Genomic DNA, 17,793 nt, shown 5'->3' with positions numbered 1-17,793 from the left:
CCAAACTTCCACCTGTCCTTCCTTACTTCCACGGGGAAAAAGGGTTCTGTTTTCCATTCCACTGCTAGCTTTATTTCCCCCAGCTGGCAGCTAAGAAACCATACATTCTACTCACCATCTGTCTGGGCCTTCCATCCATAGGACCAAAGGGAACAGCCCTTGCACTACCTTTCCCAGCATTTTGCAGTACATTTGCCACGCTGCACAACTTCAATTTGACCAAAGCACCAATCTGTCAGGGTTGTTCTGTACATTGCTTACCAGTGCAGATGGCAGCAGAGCCAAGCACTTTGGCAAGAGTCAGTTCTCTTGGCAGCAGGCACTCTCCAACCCTGCCTTCATAAAAAAGGACAGTGCTCAAGCAACAGTGCATCTTCTGATCAGCGGCAGAACTTGGAAACAAATCTTTTAAAGACTCATTGAGCAAAATTATGGAAGAGTAAAAGCATTGGGAAGTGTCACATCCAACTGGACTTTATGTTTAGCCAAGCATGTAAAAACCCTGGAATTAGAAAGATTGATATTTACTGCCTACAGGAGACAGAAACGTTGAGAAGAAGCAGAAGTGTGGGTACCCCTTGCAGGATGAGACAGCAAAGAATAGCATAACATGGAACCACTTGCATGTGGCTTTGGCTAAGTGTTTCAGCATGACCCCAATTCTCTCCCAGAGCCAAGGAAAAATATAGAAAATTAACTTCACTTTCCCTATTTTAACTGTATCTCAGATCAGTCCAACAGAATATTTGGGGTTGTTTCTGTCATAAGGGGCACTGAAGGAACAGATGCATGCTGCATCTCCTCCAAGCCCTGTACAAACAAATCAGTTCTGATAAAAAAAGTAAAGGCTACACTTGCCTCTAAGTACTCATTCTCCTTCAAAAAAGCAGTTCTGGTCTCCAAGTCAATTAAGACTCACAACAATATTTAACCCACTTATGCTATTTCATTTCTCCCTGATCCTAGGGATATTTCTTGCTCAGGGATAGAGATCACAGCATCTAAATGGGCCCTGAATGGCTTAGTTCCTCCTCATTCCAAGATCATCTGTATTCCTAAAGAAAAGTAATAAAGTTTGAAATATGTACCTAAAAGTAAGAGACATTAAGGAAAAATAAAACAACTAATAAACAGAAGAAAAAAAAAAACTTAAAAAAACTTTTTAAAAAATCACCAAAAAGCAAAAACCAACAATGAAAACCAAACCAAACCCAAGACAAACAGAATCTTAACCATATTTTTTAATGTTGTACAAAACAAAAAATTGGTATTACAATGAAAAGGGATTAGAACACTGGTAGCCCATTGCCATCTCTCTAGCTAAACAGTTGAGATTCACTTCTCTGTTCATACCATAGAATGTTTAGTGGCCTTCAGGAACAGAATGACTTAAAAAAATCCTTGTGTCACTTATTTGTTTCTCTACAGTTCAAAGCTGTGCTCACAGAGACGGCTTCTTCTAGTGGAGTCTTCAGGTATATAGGAATTCAGTTGTAAATAAAGTTGAACCTAAAATTAAAAGGATTACACCAAGTGAGGAATTTTCATTCTTTTTTTTAAGGGCATTTTTGAATAAATAAGCAAATGTTTTGTTTCTGCTCTGGATAAGCCTTCACCTAACAGGACAAAAGTGCATTTTTTAATAACACAGCTTTACAGTATAGCAGGGAGCATCATTTTTAACAGCCAATCCTACACTAGCATCACACAACTGTCTCTTACGGTTACAGAAGAACTAGTTATTAACATTTCATCTCCTAAAACATGTTCATAGATACATACATCACAGCGTGCTACATTCCTCCATCAGCAACTCTTTTGCAGCATTTCTGCTGCCAGGCCAACCTTACATGTTCCGAGGGGAACATACAGACATACTGAAGAGAGAATTTTTCCCAACTAAGTTTCATAAATAACTGTGGAAGCAAACATCCATCTCAGCTTCCAGATGCCCAGCCTTTGGATGTGTCTGTTGCACCACTACCCAACCTGCATAACAGACAGTGTTTTGCTGGTACTCAAGAGGAAGTACCTGCTGTCTTTAGAGGAGGGCAAGCCAAAATTTGGGCTAGAGAGAAAAATACTCAGCAGGAAACAAGAATATTGTGGGTAACACCAGTGCTAACATTCTGCTAACATACGTTTTTCATCACAGTACGTGCATGACAGAACTATATCCCTGAGGAAGAGCTGGCAGGCTGTGGGACTCCTGGCATGCCTGAACATTCTCTCAAGTAAGAGACCAGTGAGACAGACTAGTTGGCTCTGGAGAGACAAGCCACAAGCCATTTTCAGGTAAGAAAGTCAAAGCATGTATACATTGCAGGAGAAAGGAAAAAAATACAGCTATCCCTACAGATATTCATGTCATAAAGATGCTACACTTCATTAACTCTACTAGAGTGTAAAAAACCCACTACATTTAACCAGCGCAAAGCTGTGATAACATGCACACCTCAGTGCTTCAAACTCACATCCTGATTTTAACTCTCCAGCTGTCCACAGTAGCTACAAGAAGCTGTTCCTTAGTCTGTGCACTGCCTTATCCTCACTGTCTTCCATGTCTTCCTTACCTGCAACTGCTAGGTAGGACTTTGGTGCTAGCCAGTTGTGATCAGTGCCTCGGAAGTATCCATCACAGCTCATCTGAAGCAGAATCTTTGGGATTGATGCCACCTTTTTAAGTTGGTTTCTCTAGCACCTTGCCTTGCACTGGTGTCCCACAGCAAATGTGTTCCCAAGAACCACTATACAAATACGACGTACCTGCTCAGAAGTTGAGGAAGGCTGGAAATAATGGGTCCATATCCTGGTGCATTGTCATAGAGCTCAAACAATGGTGCAGCAACCAGCTTGTAATTTTTGGGGACTGCAAACAAAGCTAAAACCAAATACAAGTTGATGAATCAGAAAAACCAGCACACATGCAGCCAACACACCATCATGCCATGTAGACCTCAAAACAAGTTCACTACATGGAGCACTCAAGCAGGTTTATTCCTTTTCTAGGTAAATGTAGGATTCACATGCTGCACACCACATGATGCAGGAACGGGAATGAAAATTTACTAGGTACTCATGTTCAAAGGATCATCTATCTTCAAAACAAATACCAATATTTGACTTTTTTAGTGATCAACTAAAAACATACAATCAACTCCAAGCATACAATCACAACTTGGTTTTCCTTGAGTGAAATGTAAGCATTTAAACATTGTTACAAATACAACACTTTGATGCAAAAAAAAACACTTACCCTTTTCTTGAAGCTGGACCAAAAAAAGCTTTTTGTGTTCTTTTGGCTTTGTAATATGAGCTGGGATATATGGATACTAGAACAAAAATGGTAAAATACAGTTGTACAGAGCTCTGAAAATATTGCGTAATCTTAAGTGCTACTTTATAAATTATCAATCCCTGTACAAGCTTTCAATGTGTCACATATTGTTCTTTCACGGCATCAAATAAAGAAAACCATTTTCATAAGAAAGCACTTAAGAAAGGAATGCTGTTGCTGTCACAATTATTGACAGGCTCTAAAGTGGCATCAATACTTCACGAGCAGTTAAAACAACCCAATAAAACAGAAATGTATAAAAGCAAACTAAGCAATGATTTTTGTAATATTAAAGCCCTTAGAAATAAGGTAGTGAGACTAATTTATTCACAGAGCATCTGTTTCATAAGCAGCAGTGCAAGAGTCTCCACCGTGGCTGCAAAAGGAATTGAAATGGTGCATCTGTCTCAGCATAGACCTGGAAGCCAGTACATCCAGTGGTCTCTCATCCACCAGGACAGGTGTGAGAAGGGAGATGAGTTTCCATTAAAAAAAACGCTGTTGTTTCTCTTCAGTCATAGAAAGGAGATGAAACAGATAAAACCCAGAAAAACTAATTGCTCAGGCAGCAGGTACTCAAGAAGCCCACCTGGATCTGGAAGGCTGAAAGCTTTTAGAAGTACAAACAGAAATTTAACCAAAGAAGATGGAAGCCCACAGGGGTACTTACCTGTGGAGGTTCGAAGTTTGGCCTCCACCAGTTGCCAATGCAGTCATCAATCACCCAGTCTTGCTGAACACCATCCTGACGACCCAGTATCTATCAAAAATCCAGTACTAATCAGACCTCAAACTACCTCAAGGAAATTGTTTTAGTAAACACATACTGGAAGCACAAAGACTTGCTGTAATATATGGCTGATGCATTTCATAACTGCTCTGAGACAGCTTTCAACAGAACTGTATACTATTTTTGGATAAAGTAAGATTTTTTTTTTAGTAAAAGCCTCACCTGGTAGAACAAGGGCACTCTAGAAAGCTTTTCAAAATCTATGCTGTACTCAGTTGGACTGAGTCCTATCAGACCAATGGGAAGAATAAAATACATTGTTCCATTATCTAACAAAATTAATTCAGTTGGAGAAAAAGGTACATTGGGAGGACTATCTCAAAGGCAAGTCCCCATCAGTTGTCCTCCACAACATATTTTATTGCTCATCTCTACACTCACTTGCCTGATGCCAGTCAGAAAGCAAAGCTGCAAATGAACACAGGACTTGAGCAGCGGGAAGGTGTCAGCCACACTCATGATGCAGATAAATGAAAACTTGACTGCTTTATTTGTTAACTACCTGAGAACATCACAAAAGCAACAAAATAACAAGAGTGGTAAGAAGACTACTCTAATGCTTCAGCTTATTCTGGTAATTCTAAAATAATGCAACATTCTGCCATAGCAACATAATGAAAGAAAACAGACCTCTGTCATTAGGCGCTTGAGCCCTTCTACCTCATCTTCTCCTGGATTCAGTTCACCACCAGGTCTGTTAAAATAATCAATAGTGAAAACCAAAGTTATTTTATTGCATTTACCAATCTTCACAGGTAAATTCCAGTGTACTTCCAGGCAGAGTTACAAATTCACTTAGGCTCTTCAATCATAAGTTCCAAATCTAGCTTTGCTGAATTTGAAGGCAGCAGGACAGCTTTCACCAAAACTAAAACGGCTATGTCCCTAAAAAAATAACCATTGCATAAAATACTTTCAGCTCAGCAGGACAAAGCATAACAATACACATGATAATAAATGGGACCCTTATAGGGTAAACTTTTAACAGTAATAACCAGAAGCTGAAGAGCCATAAATACTGCCTGTATTTGTTCTTATCACTAAACCAGCACTCACTGAAGCACACAGAAATCAGAAAATAAAACTCATGCGGGAAAATGATGCAGGATTACTCATTTTCATCATTACAGCATTTTACAGATCATTACAGTCTTGCCTAGTTTGTCTGCAACAACCCTTCAAATCAAGATACCAAAAACAAATCTAGATGTAAAATTAGACTTAACACACAAACAAAATTGAGAACAATATAAAATGTTAAAACAGAAGAACAAGAAGACAAGCATAGTAACATGAGACAAGTCAAGGCCACCTAGTTTAAAAAAGAAAATCACCACCATCACTACAACCATATTGAAACACTAAATCTTCACTCCCGCTGTGATAACTATCAGATGAACTGAAACAATTTTCTCAAATTTAGATGCCTACCTTTCTTGCTATCCAGCTCAGCCATTAGTTTGTAAACAGATGTCATTCTGCATTTACAGAGGGTTAGTCCTGACCTTCACTTGCCCATTTGTACAAGCACAGCATAAGCTACTGAAGCATAACAGCTTTCACAATGCAAGTACAACAAACCAATTGCTGATAATGAGTTTTAAACAAGATTTTATTGTAGTGATGCACTGTAACTAAGATTCCCAGCCAGTTCCAAACTAAATCATCCCCCTCACGAGCAAATACACTTTAGATAAAAGCCCCACCATTCAAAAAATACTTTCCGGACTAAGTCTTTACAAGCAATGAATCCCATTCAAAACATTGAGCAGTTGGCCACAGTTTAACCTCTAGCCCACACGTTTAGTGACAATAAACTGAAGTTACACTTAAGAAACAGACACTTACAGCTTGAAAAAAGTTGTACCCAGCTGCAGTAACAGCACATGGGGCAGCCTGTGCTCATGCACAATCAGAACTCCTTCCACTGTCCGCCTCATGCCAATCTTGTCAAACTCTTCCCTCATGCGCTGAAACCGAGCTGCCACAGAACTGTCCTTCTCATACAGAGGCTCCTTTGTGCCAAAGGTGTAATTTGTCAGAGGATACCTATAAGGAGGAGAAAAAATGTTACTACTGCATAAGAAGAAATCTAACTTTAAATCATCATGACACAGCATCTAGCCTGAGGCAAACCCTTCACTGCTTGATGGGTAAGTCATAGTGCAGGACTAAAATCTTTTTTAGTGGCTTAGGAGGTCCCTGTCCCAGGGAAAGCTGCACTATGGAACACACAAGCACAGATAGTCCTGATGAGCTGCACTCTAGCCTGGTCCAGGCTCAAAAGAAGGAAAAGAAGCACAGAACCAACTGTCATTCAATGGTCACCCTCTTTGATCTCCACGCTGCAGGGAAAAGGCAGCTGAAGCTCTGAAAGGAGCCAGAAAAGAAACTGGAGGAAAAGCTCTGCTGGGAAGGAAGGAAGCTGCACAGGACTGCAGTTTTTTTGCTGCAGATGTAATGAGAGCCTGAGAATTAACTGTTAGAAGTGGTTTTGTTTTGAAGTGGGAAATCAGACATGTGGATCAAAGAAGAGGAGAAATGCTGAGTTTCTGAGTACAGGGTTGGGTGCCTGGGGAAAGATCAAGAGTGTGAGCAGGTCCCTCTGTTGGGCTGGTGCTGGGGTCCTGCACCAGCAGGATAGTGATAAGACAGTGGAAACTCAGCAATTTCTCCAGGTAAGAGAAACTGAAAACAGCAAAGAAAGGTTAGGCAAGAAATGGGTCAGTCCAAGACTGAACAGAGGGCAACAGGGGAGTGTTATTGTACAATTAAATCCATATAATAGAGAGGTCTCATGGCAGGAGACCTGGAGGAAACACAGAATCTTCCAGCTAAATCCAAAGGGAGAAGAAAATGGTTCTGGGCAGAGCACTGATGAGTTATCACCATGGTTTTACTGACTTGTAGCACACAACTGAATTATCAGAATGAATGACTGATCTTACGTTTTCCTTGAGATGCCTCTTGGCATGGATTCTTTCCCCAAACATGCCACACTTTAGTAGCATACACTGGTCCCCCCTCCTCCTCCAATTTTACTCATGTTTTACAGTGGTTAAAATAACAAGTCAGTTGCCATTGTCATTGTCTACATGAGCCTTTTCTCATGTAGACAAGTATGTCAAAACAACCAGTTTCCAAACCACAGATTCATTTAATAACAAGCTCTCTCACTTCCATTTACAGTTTAAAACCATCTACATTTAGTTTTCCATTAATTTCTGGTTTTAGATACACAAATGGCTTTAATAATAACCTGTTACACTAACCCATACTATACTGATGTGGCTGCATTAGTCTGTACATCAAAACCCTCAGCCTCAACTTTAAAAAATGCTGCTTGATAAAACAGCTTCATGAGTCTTAGCTTCAGAAACCTGACAGAACTATTCCAATTTCTGAAGTTCGTACTTGAACTTTTACAAAACTCTGTGAATAAACTCAGCTACACTAAAAAATGACAGAAGTGTCAGTGATTAATAGCTAAAATTGAATATTGACTGTTATAGCTAACATTTGCTGGTTATTGCAACTTGACAGATGCACATAGCAAAGAACACATCCCAAATCCAGAAGAAGCAAAATATATGGCTTCTCATATAAAATATATTAATTCATTAGAAAGTAGTTTGTATCTATGATGATTTTCTGTGGTAGCAAGCACTCTGAATTTAAACTCCAGCACCTGTACCAGACAATCCACAAACACCAAGCACATCCAGACACATCCTACTGACTGCCCACGGTCAGCTCAAATCCCAGCGAGGCCAAGAAAAAACTCTGTCTCTCTCTGCCGCCTTTCTGGATGCCTATGAGAGCGCAAAAACGTTTGTGATGCTCAACACACCTAAACCTTTCCTGTGTTACTTGGGATTCACACCTCCCGAGCTAAACGCTGTTTCTAAGCACTAAAGTGTTTACACCAAATACTTCACGCTTCCCCGAAGGCCGGCAAACCCTCGGTACCCTCAGCGCGGCTCAGCAGCCCCTGTGAGGGGGGCGAGCCCCCGTCGGCACACGGGCTCTGCCGTCACTGGGCCCCAGCCCTCCGAATGGCCGGGACCCACCGGACCTCGCACGGCCGGCACTGAGGGAAAACCCCGCTGAGCCTGCTGAGGGAGCGGGGACGAGCTCGTCAGCGGGGGGGGACGGGAGGGGGCAGAGCCAGGCAGGCCCGAGGCGGCGCTCACAGGTTGATGGTCCTTTCCAGCGTGAGCGGCTTCGTCTGCTGGATGTACTTGTTCCCGAACTGGTTCACCCCGCGGGGCCAGCCGGTCTGCGAGCGGTTGGGCGGCACCACGGACATGGCGAGTAGCGGCGAGAACAGGCGGCGGGAGCGGTCGATCAGTTCTGGGCGCCGGGAGCGGCGTCCGCCATTAACGCCCGCCCAGCCCACAGCGCCGCGCGCCGCCTGCCGGGACCCACCGCGCTCCGCCCATACCTCTCCTCGCTCATTGGCCAACGGCTTCCTATCTCACCCCCGCGCTATCCGATTGGACACTGCGGGCGAAGCGCGGGGGCCGCAGGGAGTTGTAGTCCGGCCGGCCGGCAGCATGGCCACCAAGCGTCACGGAGCGGTAGCGCCGGCGGCGGAGAAGCGCGGGAGGCGCGAGGCGCGCGCAGAGCTCTGCGCGGCCCTCGGGGACGCGGCGCTGCGGGAGCGCGCGGGGGCGGCCTGGGCCCGCGGGGAGCGGCTCCGGCACGGTACGGCCCGGCCGGGCCCGCGGGGAGCGGCTCCGGCACGGTATGGTGTGGCCCGGGTGCTCACCCCTCACCGATGGCCCTTCCCTTGCAGAAGTGGTGGTGCTGGAAGCGGCACCGTTCCGGCACGGTGTCATTCCCGGTTTTCTGGCGGACCCGACGTTCGCGGAGGCGTTGCGGGATGAGCTGCTGGGTCTCGGCTTCCGCGGGCGGCGGAATGACCTGCTCTCGCTGCGGCAGGTGGGCCCAGGGCCGAGCTGAGCCGGGCCGAGCTGGGCCGAGCCGAGCCACCCTAACCCCCGTCCCTTCTTCTCTTCCATGGGCCGCCGCAGTCCGAGGAGCTGGGGGCAAGCCCGGAGCCCCACGTCGCCGCCCTGAGGTAAAGCATGGGCTCGGGGCTTTGCTCTCTCTGGGTGGGGAAGAGCTGTGGTGGCTCCTCAGGGGAGGTGATTGCGGGGTGAGCCCGCGGCGTGTCCGCCTTCTACCCCCGTATTCGGGCCAAAAACCGGCCCTGGAGCGCTGAATCTGTTCTGTGCTTGTCGTAGGCACTGAAGTGTTCAGCTTTCATCCATACTCAGCTCTCCTCCATCTGTTACCTCTGAAACGCTTCCCGGTGCACTTTCCGACTGGTTGCATGCTTGCTGCTGGTTATTGCCAGCAGTGCTGCGAGCGCTGGGCTGTATTCCTGGCCAGCACCTGTGTGGTTCTACAGGAACACACTGTCACTCACAGCAACAGCACCTGTAACTGTTTAAATAGTTACCAGGGAGACAGTACATTAGTTTAGTCTATGATGATCTATTTTATAACAGAGGAGGATACTTACTGTGTGCTTATCTTTCCAGGCATGCTCTGTGTGAAGAATTCCAAGCGTGGCTTTCTGCTGTGACCCAGATAGCACTGGAACCAACTATTGACATATCCTGTGCTAAATATGAATATACTGGTCAGTCTATAAGTGATCCTTTCCCTAAAGCTTCTGTGCATGCGTAGGAAACAAAATATCTTTAGGATACCTAATTTTATTCTAGTTCCAGAGGGTCCCAGAGGCTGTCAGCAGCAAAACAGTGTCTGAAAATGAAGTACAAATGATGAAAAAACTGTTGCTGGTGTATAACTGCCCGTACCTTCGGAGCGACCCGATCTGTCAATTGCAGTGTAGTCCAACAGAAGTGAATCTTGCAGATCTCAGGCTGGTGATGCTGATGAGTGAAAATGCAGTTCTTGGGAAGAGCATGTTTTTTCTTGTCATATCCTTGTGGGGACAAAGCTGGGAAGCAGTTGTTAGAATGAATCATGCATATACTGGAAAGATGCTACAGCAGCAAAATATGTGTAATTGCAGATGTCTTGCTGTGCCACGATGATGAGCTGGAAGGTCGGAGCATCGCTTTCATTCTGTACCTCGTCCCACCCTGGGAGAAAAGTGATGGGGGAACGTTGGATCTGTACAGCACAGACGGTAAAAGCTCCAAGCTCAGCCTCAGATGGATGAAAAAGATGAAGCTTATTGTGCCCCTTACAGCAGCTCTCACCTCAAACAGTAGAAGGGAGATAAAGAGTTTCTCCTTTGTTCAGAGAAGCTGATGTATAAGTAAAATGTGCCCTGTAGGGATGAGCTGTAGCAGGGTTTGCAGACATTGCTAACAGGCAACAGCAGTCAAACTTTTGGAAGGGTCAAGAGTAGGGACGAGATGGCAGCAATGCAAGTAAATGTGCTTGGAACTCCAGACTGATGACAGTAACTTCCCTTTCTAGCAGCAGAACCACAGAATGGTTTGGATTGGAAGGGGTCTTAAAGCTTATCTTGTTCCAGCCTGTCTGCTGTAGGCAGGGACACCATCTACTAGATCAGTTGCTGCAAGCCCCACTGAGCATTTCTAGGATGGGGCATCCACAGTTTCTCTGGGAAATCTGAGCCAGTGCCTCACTGTTCATAGTAAAGAATTCCTTTCAAATAGCAAATCTAAACCCACCTTTTCTTTGAAGCCATTCCCTCTTGTTTTGTTATTCCATGTCCTTGTCTGTCCCAAGTACTTCTACAACATTATTGGTAGCTCCTTTTGGCACTGGAAGAGGCTTTAGGTTGCCCCAGAACCTTCTCTTCTGCATGCTGAACAGCCCCAAGTCTCTCTTCCTGTCTCCATGCAGAGGTGCACTGATTCCTCACCAAGCTGTTGCTCTGAGCTCCATCCCTTACACCCAGGTGTCCAACCAGTCACAGAGTCATGAAGTCAGAGAGAAGTCCTAGTTCATATCTTAACCAGGATATGTTTTCTTCCTCAGAACACTTTCAGCCACAGCAAATCACCAAGTCATTAGTGCCTTCATGGAACACACTGGTTTTCTTTGAAGTGTCTCCAGTCTCTTTCCATCAGGCAAGGAGCTGTCTCTTGTTAATTTTTTAATCCTCATTGTTGTGGTTATTCATTCTGGGTGTTATTACAATCCTGATGGGGAGGGAGAAGAACTGTGGGTAGAGTGGATACTCATGCTAAGTTCTGTGTTCTGAAGAGAGGACTTCAAGGACTTTAAGGAGGACAAGAACCAACAAAGCAAACTTTAAACTATCAGTCTAGCTGCATCATCCTGGGAAAGAAAAACTTCCATTTCTATTTTGTGTTACTATCCTGGCAAGCCACTGCTATGAATTTGGCTCTCACTTTTTTCTGTTTGTTGGCTTGTTTTGAACTAGCTCACATTTTTGGTGTGGTGGTCATGACTTTGCTCCAGAGGAGCTCCTCAAGCCATCCATCACCTAGCCAACAGTGCAAGGGCACTGTGCAGTTCTGGCTGTTACCCCCTTAGTGACACAGACATGGTGCAGTGCCCCGCAGCAGAAATGCTGATACAGTTAAGGAGTACTCTGTGACACTTTCCAGGAAAATGCATGTGAACAAGATGAATAATTTGGGGATCTGTATGACACAAAGACCTGACAGAAATCTGACACTCCTGTGTACTTGAGTTACCAGGGACTGTATCAAACAGGGCCAGAGAGCAGAAGGCTGGAGAGGAAAATGATCAGTGATATAGGTTGGGCATGTCCTGACCTAGGCCACTTGGGGGTTATTTTTGTGTAATTTATGTTCTACAGTTGTTACTTAACAGCAGTCTCTACTTGGTCACTGCCCTGATTGTTTTCAGGTAGTGACTTAATTTTGTCTTAAAAATCCATGACTCAAAGTTCTCGGAGAGAGAGAATGGATTCTCTGCGAGCTTGGAGTAAAAGCTTAGACTGGAATTCTATAAATTTGCAATGGACTTCAAGTCCATTTGCAATGGAGCCAAGTCCATCTCCTGTTACGAGTTTGCATGGTACCCAGTTCTGTCTAACCAGTGATGTGCTGCCCAATGCTGTTGCAGGTGTCAGAAGTTGTGTCGCAGAAGTGCCGCCTGTCAGTGAGCGGCTGGTTCCACGGCCCATCTGTGGCCAGACCTCCACGGCACGTTGAAGCCCCCTTGGCCAGGAGCCCACACATCCCCTATGATGTGAGTAACAAGCCTCCATCTGCATTTCTGTCTCTGTCCTGTTCCTGTAATACCTGTTAGGGAATGTATCAATGTACTGGGGATGTTTTAATCTTTATTCCATTCTCCTTTTCATTTCCTGTCCATATTTGTACCCAGTTTCTCTCTTATGCACATTTTTGTATGTTTTGTATGCCTACAGTAATTCAGAGAATGTGGTGAATACCTGTGGGGCAATGAAATAAGGCAATGGAGTGTGTTTGTGTGTAGAACTCTGTGTGGCCAGCTCGGTAGAGGGATTTGGAGAATCTCCTTCACTTTTGAAAATTCAATGTTCTAATCCATTTCTCTTCCAGCATGAAATATTGTATGAGTGGATCAATGTCATTTATTTGGACATGGACTCCCAAGCTCAAATCCAGGAGGAATTTGAGGAGCGATCAGAAATTCTCCTGAAAGACTTTCTTAAGGTGAGCCTGGTGGTTTGATTTGATGTGATCTGCCAAAACCTGGTCAGAGGGCTGGCAGGTACCACATGGCACGAAGACTGGGAAAGGGCTTGCTTTCACATGATAAAACACCTTCTAAGTTTCACACCTGAAGGGGAATGGACCACGTGACCTCCAGAGGCCCTTTCCAACCTCAGCAACTCAGATTCTGTGGAATGATCCCTCTGACTGCCTGTACATTGCTGTATGGGGACTCAGCAAAAATAAAACACATGTCTTCAGCCTTCTTTTCCTGGGAACTAAATGCTAACATTTCTGCATCTCATTCTCCTAGAAAGAGAAATACCAACTACTATGTGAAGCATTGGAGAACAAAGAGATCCAGTGGAGTAGTCGGGGGCCAGCCAATAAAAGGTGGGGAATGACAACGTGCTGCACCTGGTCATCAGGGTGAGCAGCAGCTGCCATGAGGCTGCACTGGTCAATGCTGTCCCTCTGGACATGGTTCTTGTTGGCTCTCCTGCAAGGACACACATCTCCTGTCTTTCAGACTCTATGAGGCAGCAGAGGAAGACAGCCTCCCTGATACCCTGAAGAAATTTCTGCAGCTGCTGCGCTCTGAGGCCTTATTTTTACTGCTTTCCAACTTCACTGGCCTAAAACTGCACTTCCTGGCTCCCTCTGACGAGGATGAAGATGCTGAGGAGGGACAAGCAGCAGACACCACTGCGCACAGCAGTCCCAAACCTGGGCAGGAAGAGACTGAACGACCAACTAATGGCAATCCCCATCAGCCACACCAGCCTGAGAACATCCCTGAAGCACAGGACAGTGAGACACAGGGTGGTGAGTAGAGCAGCAGTAGTGTGAAGGGATTCAAACAAAATTCCCAGTGATTTTCCTGGAACTGGTGTTTCACCTTGTACTGTAACCAGCACAAGGCATGAGCACAAACATGGGACTTTGAAGCATGTTAGATTATCTGAAATCAGTGACCATTGCCAAAGAATTTGGAATAAATCAATGACTAATTTGAAAATACCATTTTAAACATACCTAGGTCTTAAAGGTGGGACTTTTGAGGGGTGGGGGGCTGTTAATCTTTTGTCAATAGTTACGTGGTTTCTACATCCACATACCCCTGCTTCATATAAAGCATAATCTTGTATGAGATAATAAATTCAAAAGAGAAAGGTGAGCAGGTCAGAAGTAAAATAATTTTAGAATTAGAAAATTGATACCTAAAACTAGACAAAAAGGATTAAACCTTTCAGAAGACAGCCTAAACAACCATTTAGTTGTCAGCAGTGACAACTATCAAAGATTAGATTACTTTTGGATTTTGATTGCTCATGTTTATTTAAAACAGTGGCTCTGAAGTTTAAGGGTAAAATTTTTGAAAATGCTCATCCTGCTCTATGTCCTGCAAGTTAGTGGGCACTGGAATAAATAAAAGGCAATAAAAAAACAAGTCCTACTGAAAAAAGCCCACCAGAGCACTTACCAGGAACAACGGCTGTATGGAGCAAATCTTGGTCCCCCTCCTACACATTGTTCCAAGTACCTAACCTAGAGTCACCTCTAGGAAAGATACCGACATGTGATCTGTGGTTTTACCCTTTTTTCACTGGGGCCAGCAGACAATTTCACAGTGCTGTGAGATCACTGACCTCCTCACATGCTTTGAGCTCAGCTGATGTGGCTTCATGGCTCTCCCCTGGGTGTTTGTGCCCTCTCCTAGGCTCGGGCACTCCTGTGTGTGCAGGGGAGCTGCGACACTGGACCCATGGACACTACACTCTTGTCCACGACTCTCAAGCCACAGAATTTGCTCTTGACCTGCTCTTCTTCTGTGGCTGTGAAGGTAAGTGGATGAGAGAGAGATGTCAGACTCTCCTTTTACAAGGTTTGCATAAAGGAATGACTTCTGAGTTCTCAGAAGTCTCCGTGCTAAAACATTCAAAATTTCCCTGCTTTTTCCTACATAAAAGGTGTCTGTAGACTTTGTCCTAGTCCTCACTTAGGCATAAACCCTGGTTTCAGTAGTCCTCATTGTGTTTGGGATTGTGGCCTTGGAGTCATCTCTGGCTTTTCCCGCATTTGCCAGGAGGTGGCGCTTGGACAGAGGGAAAGGCTGAGTCTCCCGGACCGTTCCTCCTAAGCAATGGCTCACGATGGCCACAATACCCACCAGGAGGGCGCCACCCCTTTCCTCATCAGAATTATCACTACACCGACAATTCACAAAGCCCAGGGAAGGTTTTCAAAAGTTACTTTAGGCATGTCTAGGCATTTTGGGTTGATTGCTAGTTAGATAGTGTTAAAAAAAAATCTAAACACAAGCATCTTAGTCTAGATGAGGCCAGAATGTACAGCTGAAACCATCTGGCACATGCTGATGATTATACTGAAATCTTTTAGCATAGTTGCTAGGGTAGAACTGTTCTACAGGTGAGGAACAGTGCACCAAACAATTTTGTATAAACCATCTACCATAAAAGGCAAATCCAGTATATTTGCTTCAAGTTGTTTCTGAACAGAAGAAAACAAATAGACTTGCAGGAGGTAAATACTTACCTTGTATCCAGTAGGTTTGGGGAATGGGGTGAAAAAATGGCATCTCCTGGAAGGCTGCATGGAGCCTGGACAGCACTGAGGTTTCTAAGAATCTTTCTTTTCTATTTTAAGACTGGGATCCTGAATATGGTGGCTTTACTTCCTACATTGCTAAAGGTGAAGATGAAGAGGTAAGGACCTCAATTGCTAGTTGCAAATCAGATAAAACTGTTTAGGGTGGAGAGACATAATTACACTTTGCATAACATAATGCAGAGGGTGCTCAGTAGCACAGTGGAGCCTTCTTGGCCCAGTCACTGCTCATGGGTGATGCTCTGGCCTCAGCTTCAAGAGGCTGCTGTTCACCTAAAGCATGAGACCCAGGCCCTGAGAGTGTCTCACAGCACCTGCACCCAGGGCCATTTGGGAAGCCTGCCTTGAAGGAACACTAGGCTGTAGCAGAGAGAACATTTTTCCAAGGAAGTGCTATTCACTGGGGTCACATTTAGCATTGGTACTGGTGACAGTGCTGAGCAGTCACACTAGTAAGGAGTCCAGAAGCCCTTAATGTATAACAGTCCTTCAGGTAAAGGGTATTAAAATGAAAATAATGTCACAGTTCATCTTCTAACATCAGACCTTTGTTCTAACTAACTTTTGACACTGTTTTGTCTTAAGAATTTTACCAGTTATTTTTGTGAAACTGATTTACTTCCTTATCTTTGTGTCCTCTAGCTGTTGACAGTGAATCCAGAGGACAACTGCTTGGCCTTAGTTTATAGAGACAAAGAAACTATGAAGTTTGTGAAATACATCAATCATCGAAGCTTGGCACGCCTGAACAAGCATCCAAACAGAACAGGATTTTGGGATTTTTCCTTTGTCTATTATGAGTGATGGTGCAGTGTAACCACTGTCACAGAGAACAGTGGTGGGTGGTGGGCAGGTTCCTACCCAGACGTTCAGCTCTGACCTAAGCTCAGACAAACTTTGCTCCTGCAGCTCCATCACACTGCATAATATGTTGGCAGATGGTTTTTTTAACTGCAAAAATGGAAATTCAGTCTTCTCCTGGGTCCATTGTGCCATGCTCTCAACTGCTTTTAATGGTTTGTGGGTGAGGCTGTCACACAGCTGGCAGCTTTCCAGCTGTTCTGTCATGGGAGCAGCACAGTGGCATCTCTGACCCATCAGGGTGAAAATTGCAACTGTACATTGCCCCAAGCTGCTAACCAATTTTAATAAAAAAAAAACAAAAAAAAACCAAAAAAAGGAAATGGGTCAGTTAAATGTTTCATACACTGGTTGGGCAAGTTTTGTTACAAGATGCCCAAGACATTTGCTGAGGCTTAACTGTGTTGCTGAGACAAAAATAAAGGAGCTGACATGGGAAACATGAGGTTATTCCAGCTGCACAACTCTGTGGAGTTTTGAAGGACAACAGTGAGGCTGTAAAGGCAGTGGGAAGGACTTGGCACCATAAGAAGCAGCAGAATTTTATTATGCGAACTGCTGTGCAGACAGACCTAGACACAGCCCTTTTTCCAAAGAATTTACAAGGTGAACAGCCAAGAAATCTGTTCCTGCACACTCTCCTTGGGTTGTTCTGAGGCTCCAGGGCCTGGAAGCAGGAATGAGCTAACTGACCTTTTACTGCCTTGGTGTCCACAGGTAGGTAGAGGTCACCCACCATCATGGCCTTGTGTCCTTCTAGTTACATCCTGGGATCTGCTGGGTTTTAACATGGCTTTTGTCACTGGAGATCAGCTCAGATGTTTTGAGGCAGCAACCAGCCAAGCCCTGTGGTAAACACTGTAAGAAAGGCAGTGAGTGTGGCCTGGTTGCAGCACCTCCCTGCACATTTTCAATACCATGCACCTTCCCAACATTCACTGCAAGCAGGACTCTGCCAGGCTCACCTCTCACCTCTGAGGTATCCAGCCCACCAAGAGTGCAGCAGAGCTGTACCAATCCTTCAGGAGACAGAGTGCAGAACACCCTGCTGGAGGCTCAGCCCTGGCCTGCACCTGCTTGCCTGAAAGTTTTTTTGGCACTGAGAGACAGGTGTTCTTTCAGCTCATGCAAGCCAGACAGTGCAGGCTGTGGGTTTGTAGTAAGCTGGGGAGTGTGCATGTTTCCTCACTCCTGTCCTGTCACCTCTGGGTGGGGAGAGGGTAGCTTTGGATTAAAGTCTGCTCCTTCTCCTGGTCCAGACCTGTTGTTGGAGGCCACCACAGTGGTGTAAGACCACAGCTAGCAGCACAGGAGCAGTAAACTCAAAGCAAGGCTCATTGTTGACATGAGTATTCCGCACCCTTTCCTAAGCGGGTGGGATGTCCTGTGGGCATCTCTGCGTGAAGATACAGGAGCAACACCCTTCAGCTTTGACCCCAATACACAAAGTTCTAAAAAAGGAGTCCCTGAAGCAGTTGGCAGGAACCCCTGCCATTGCTTCCAAAGTGAATGGTAACTCAGCCCCTGCAGGT

The 17,793-nt window shown here is 44.9% G+C and overlaps 2 protein-coding genes across 2 annotated transcripts; one reads left to right on the top strand and one right to left on the bottom strand.

Moving 5' to 3' along the window:
- Window positions 1-1,223: 1,223 nt before the first annotated feature.
- Window positions 1,224-8,558, bottom strand: NUDT21 (nudix hydrolase 21). Its single transcript, XM_033517125.1, has 7 exons — window positions 8,321-8,558; window positions 5,976-6,176; window positions 4,758-4,821; window positions 4,008-4,097; window positions 3,257-3,332; window positions 2,767-2,881; window positions 1,224-1,509 (listed from the first exon to the last, which is right to left on the bottom strand). Exons 1-7 carry the CDS (start codon window positions 8,434-8,436, stop codon window positions 1,488-1,490), a joined length of 684 nt encoding a protein of 227 aa, XP_033373016.1. The 5' UTR covers window positions 8,437-8,558; the 3' UTR covers window positions 1,224-1,487.
- A 61-nt stretch (window positions 8,559-8,619) lies between these two features.
- OGFOD1 (2-oxoglutarate and iron dependent oxygenase domain containing 1) lies at window positions 8,620-16,559 on the top strand. The gene is made up of 13 exons (XM_015640022.3): window positions 8,620-8,834; window positions 8,926-9,071; window positions 9,164-9,210; window positions 9,677-9,777; window positions 10,177-10,293; window positions 11,118-11,209; window positions 12,198-12,323; window positions 12,659-12,772; window positions 13,086-13,165; window positions 13,302-13,597; window positions 14,493-14,615; window positions 15,440-15,498; window positions 16,043-16,559. Exons 1-13 carry the CDS (start codon window positions 8,684-8,686, stop codon window positions 16,202-16,204), a joined length of 1,614 nt encoding a protein of 537 aa, XP_015495508.3. The 5' UTR covers window positions 8,620-8,683; the 3' UTR covers window positions 16,205-16,559.
- Window positions 16,560-17,793: the final 1,234 nt, after the last annotated feature.

Source organism: Parus major, chromosome 11 (assembly GCF_001522545.3).
Source record: "Parus major isolate Abel chromosome 11, Parus_major1.1, whole genome shotgun sequence".
Taxonomy (NCBI): Eukaryota; Metazoa; Chordata; class Aves; order Passeriformes; family Paridae; genus Parus; species Parus major.
The sequence above is the reverse complement of the archived record's forward strand: the minus strand, read 5'-3'. Positions and strand labels throughout refer to the sequence as shown.

What these genes read in the sequence shown, in the direction of transcription:
- NUDT21 (XM_033517125.1), bottom strand. Translation starts at nt 8,436, where the DNA reads ATGTCCGTGGTGCCGCCCAACCGCTCGCAGACCGGCTGGCCCCGCGGG. An exon ending in GGTACAACTTTTTTCAAGCT is followed by an intron (nt 4,822 to 5,975) that starts GTAAGTGTCTGT and finishes TTATTTTAACAG; the next exon opens with ACCTGGTGGTGAACTGAATC. An exon ending in CTTCCTCAACTTCTGAGCAG is followed by an intron (nt 1,510 to 2,766) that starts GTACGTCGTATT and finishes TTTTAATTTTAG; the next exon opens with GTTCAACTTTATTTACAACT.
- OGFOD1 (XM_015640022.3), top strand. Translation starts at nt 8,684, where the DNA reads ATGGCCACCAAGCGTCACGGAGCGGTAGCGCCGGCGGCGGAGAAGCGC. An exon ending in GGACAGTGAGACACAGGGTG is followed by an intron (nt 13,598 to 14,492) that starts GTGAGTAGAGCA and finishes GCCCTCTCCTAG; the next exon opens with GCTCGGGCACTCCTGTGTGT. An exon ending in CTTCTTCTGTGGCTGTGAAG is followed by an intron (nt 14,616 to 15,439) that starts GTAAGTGGATGA and finishes TTCTATTTTAAG; the next exon opens with ACTGGGATCCTGAATATGGT.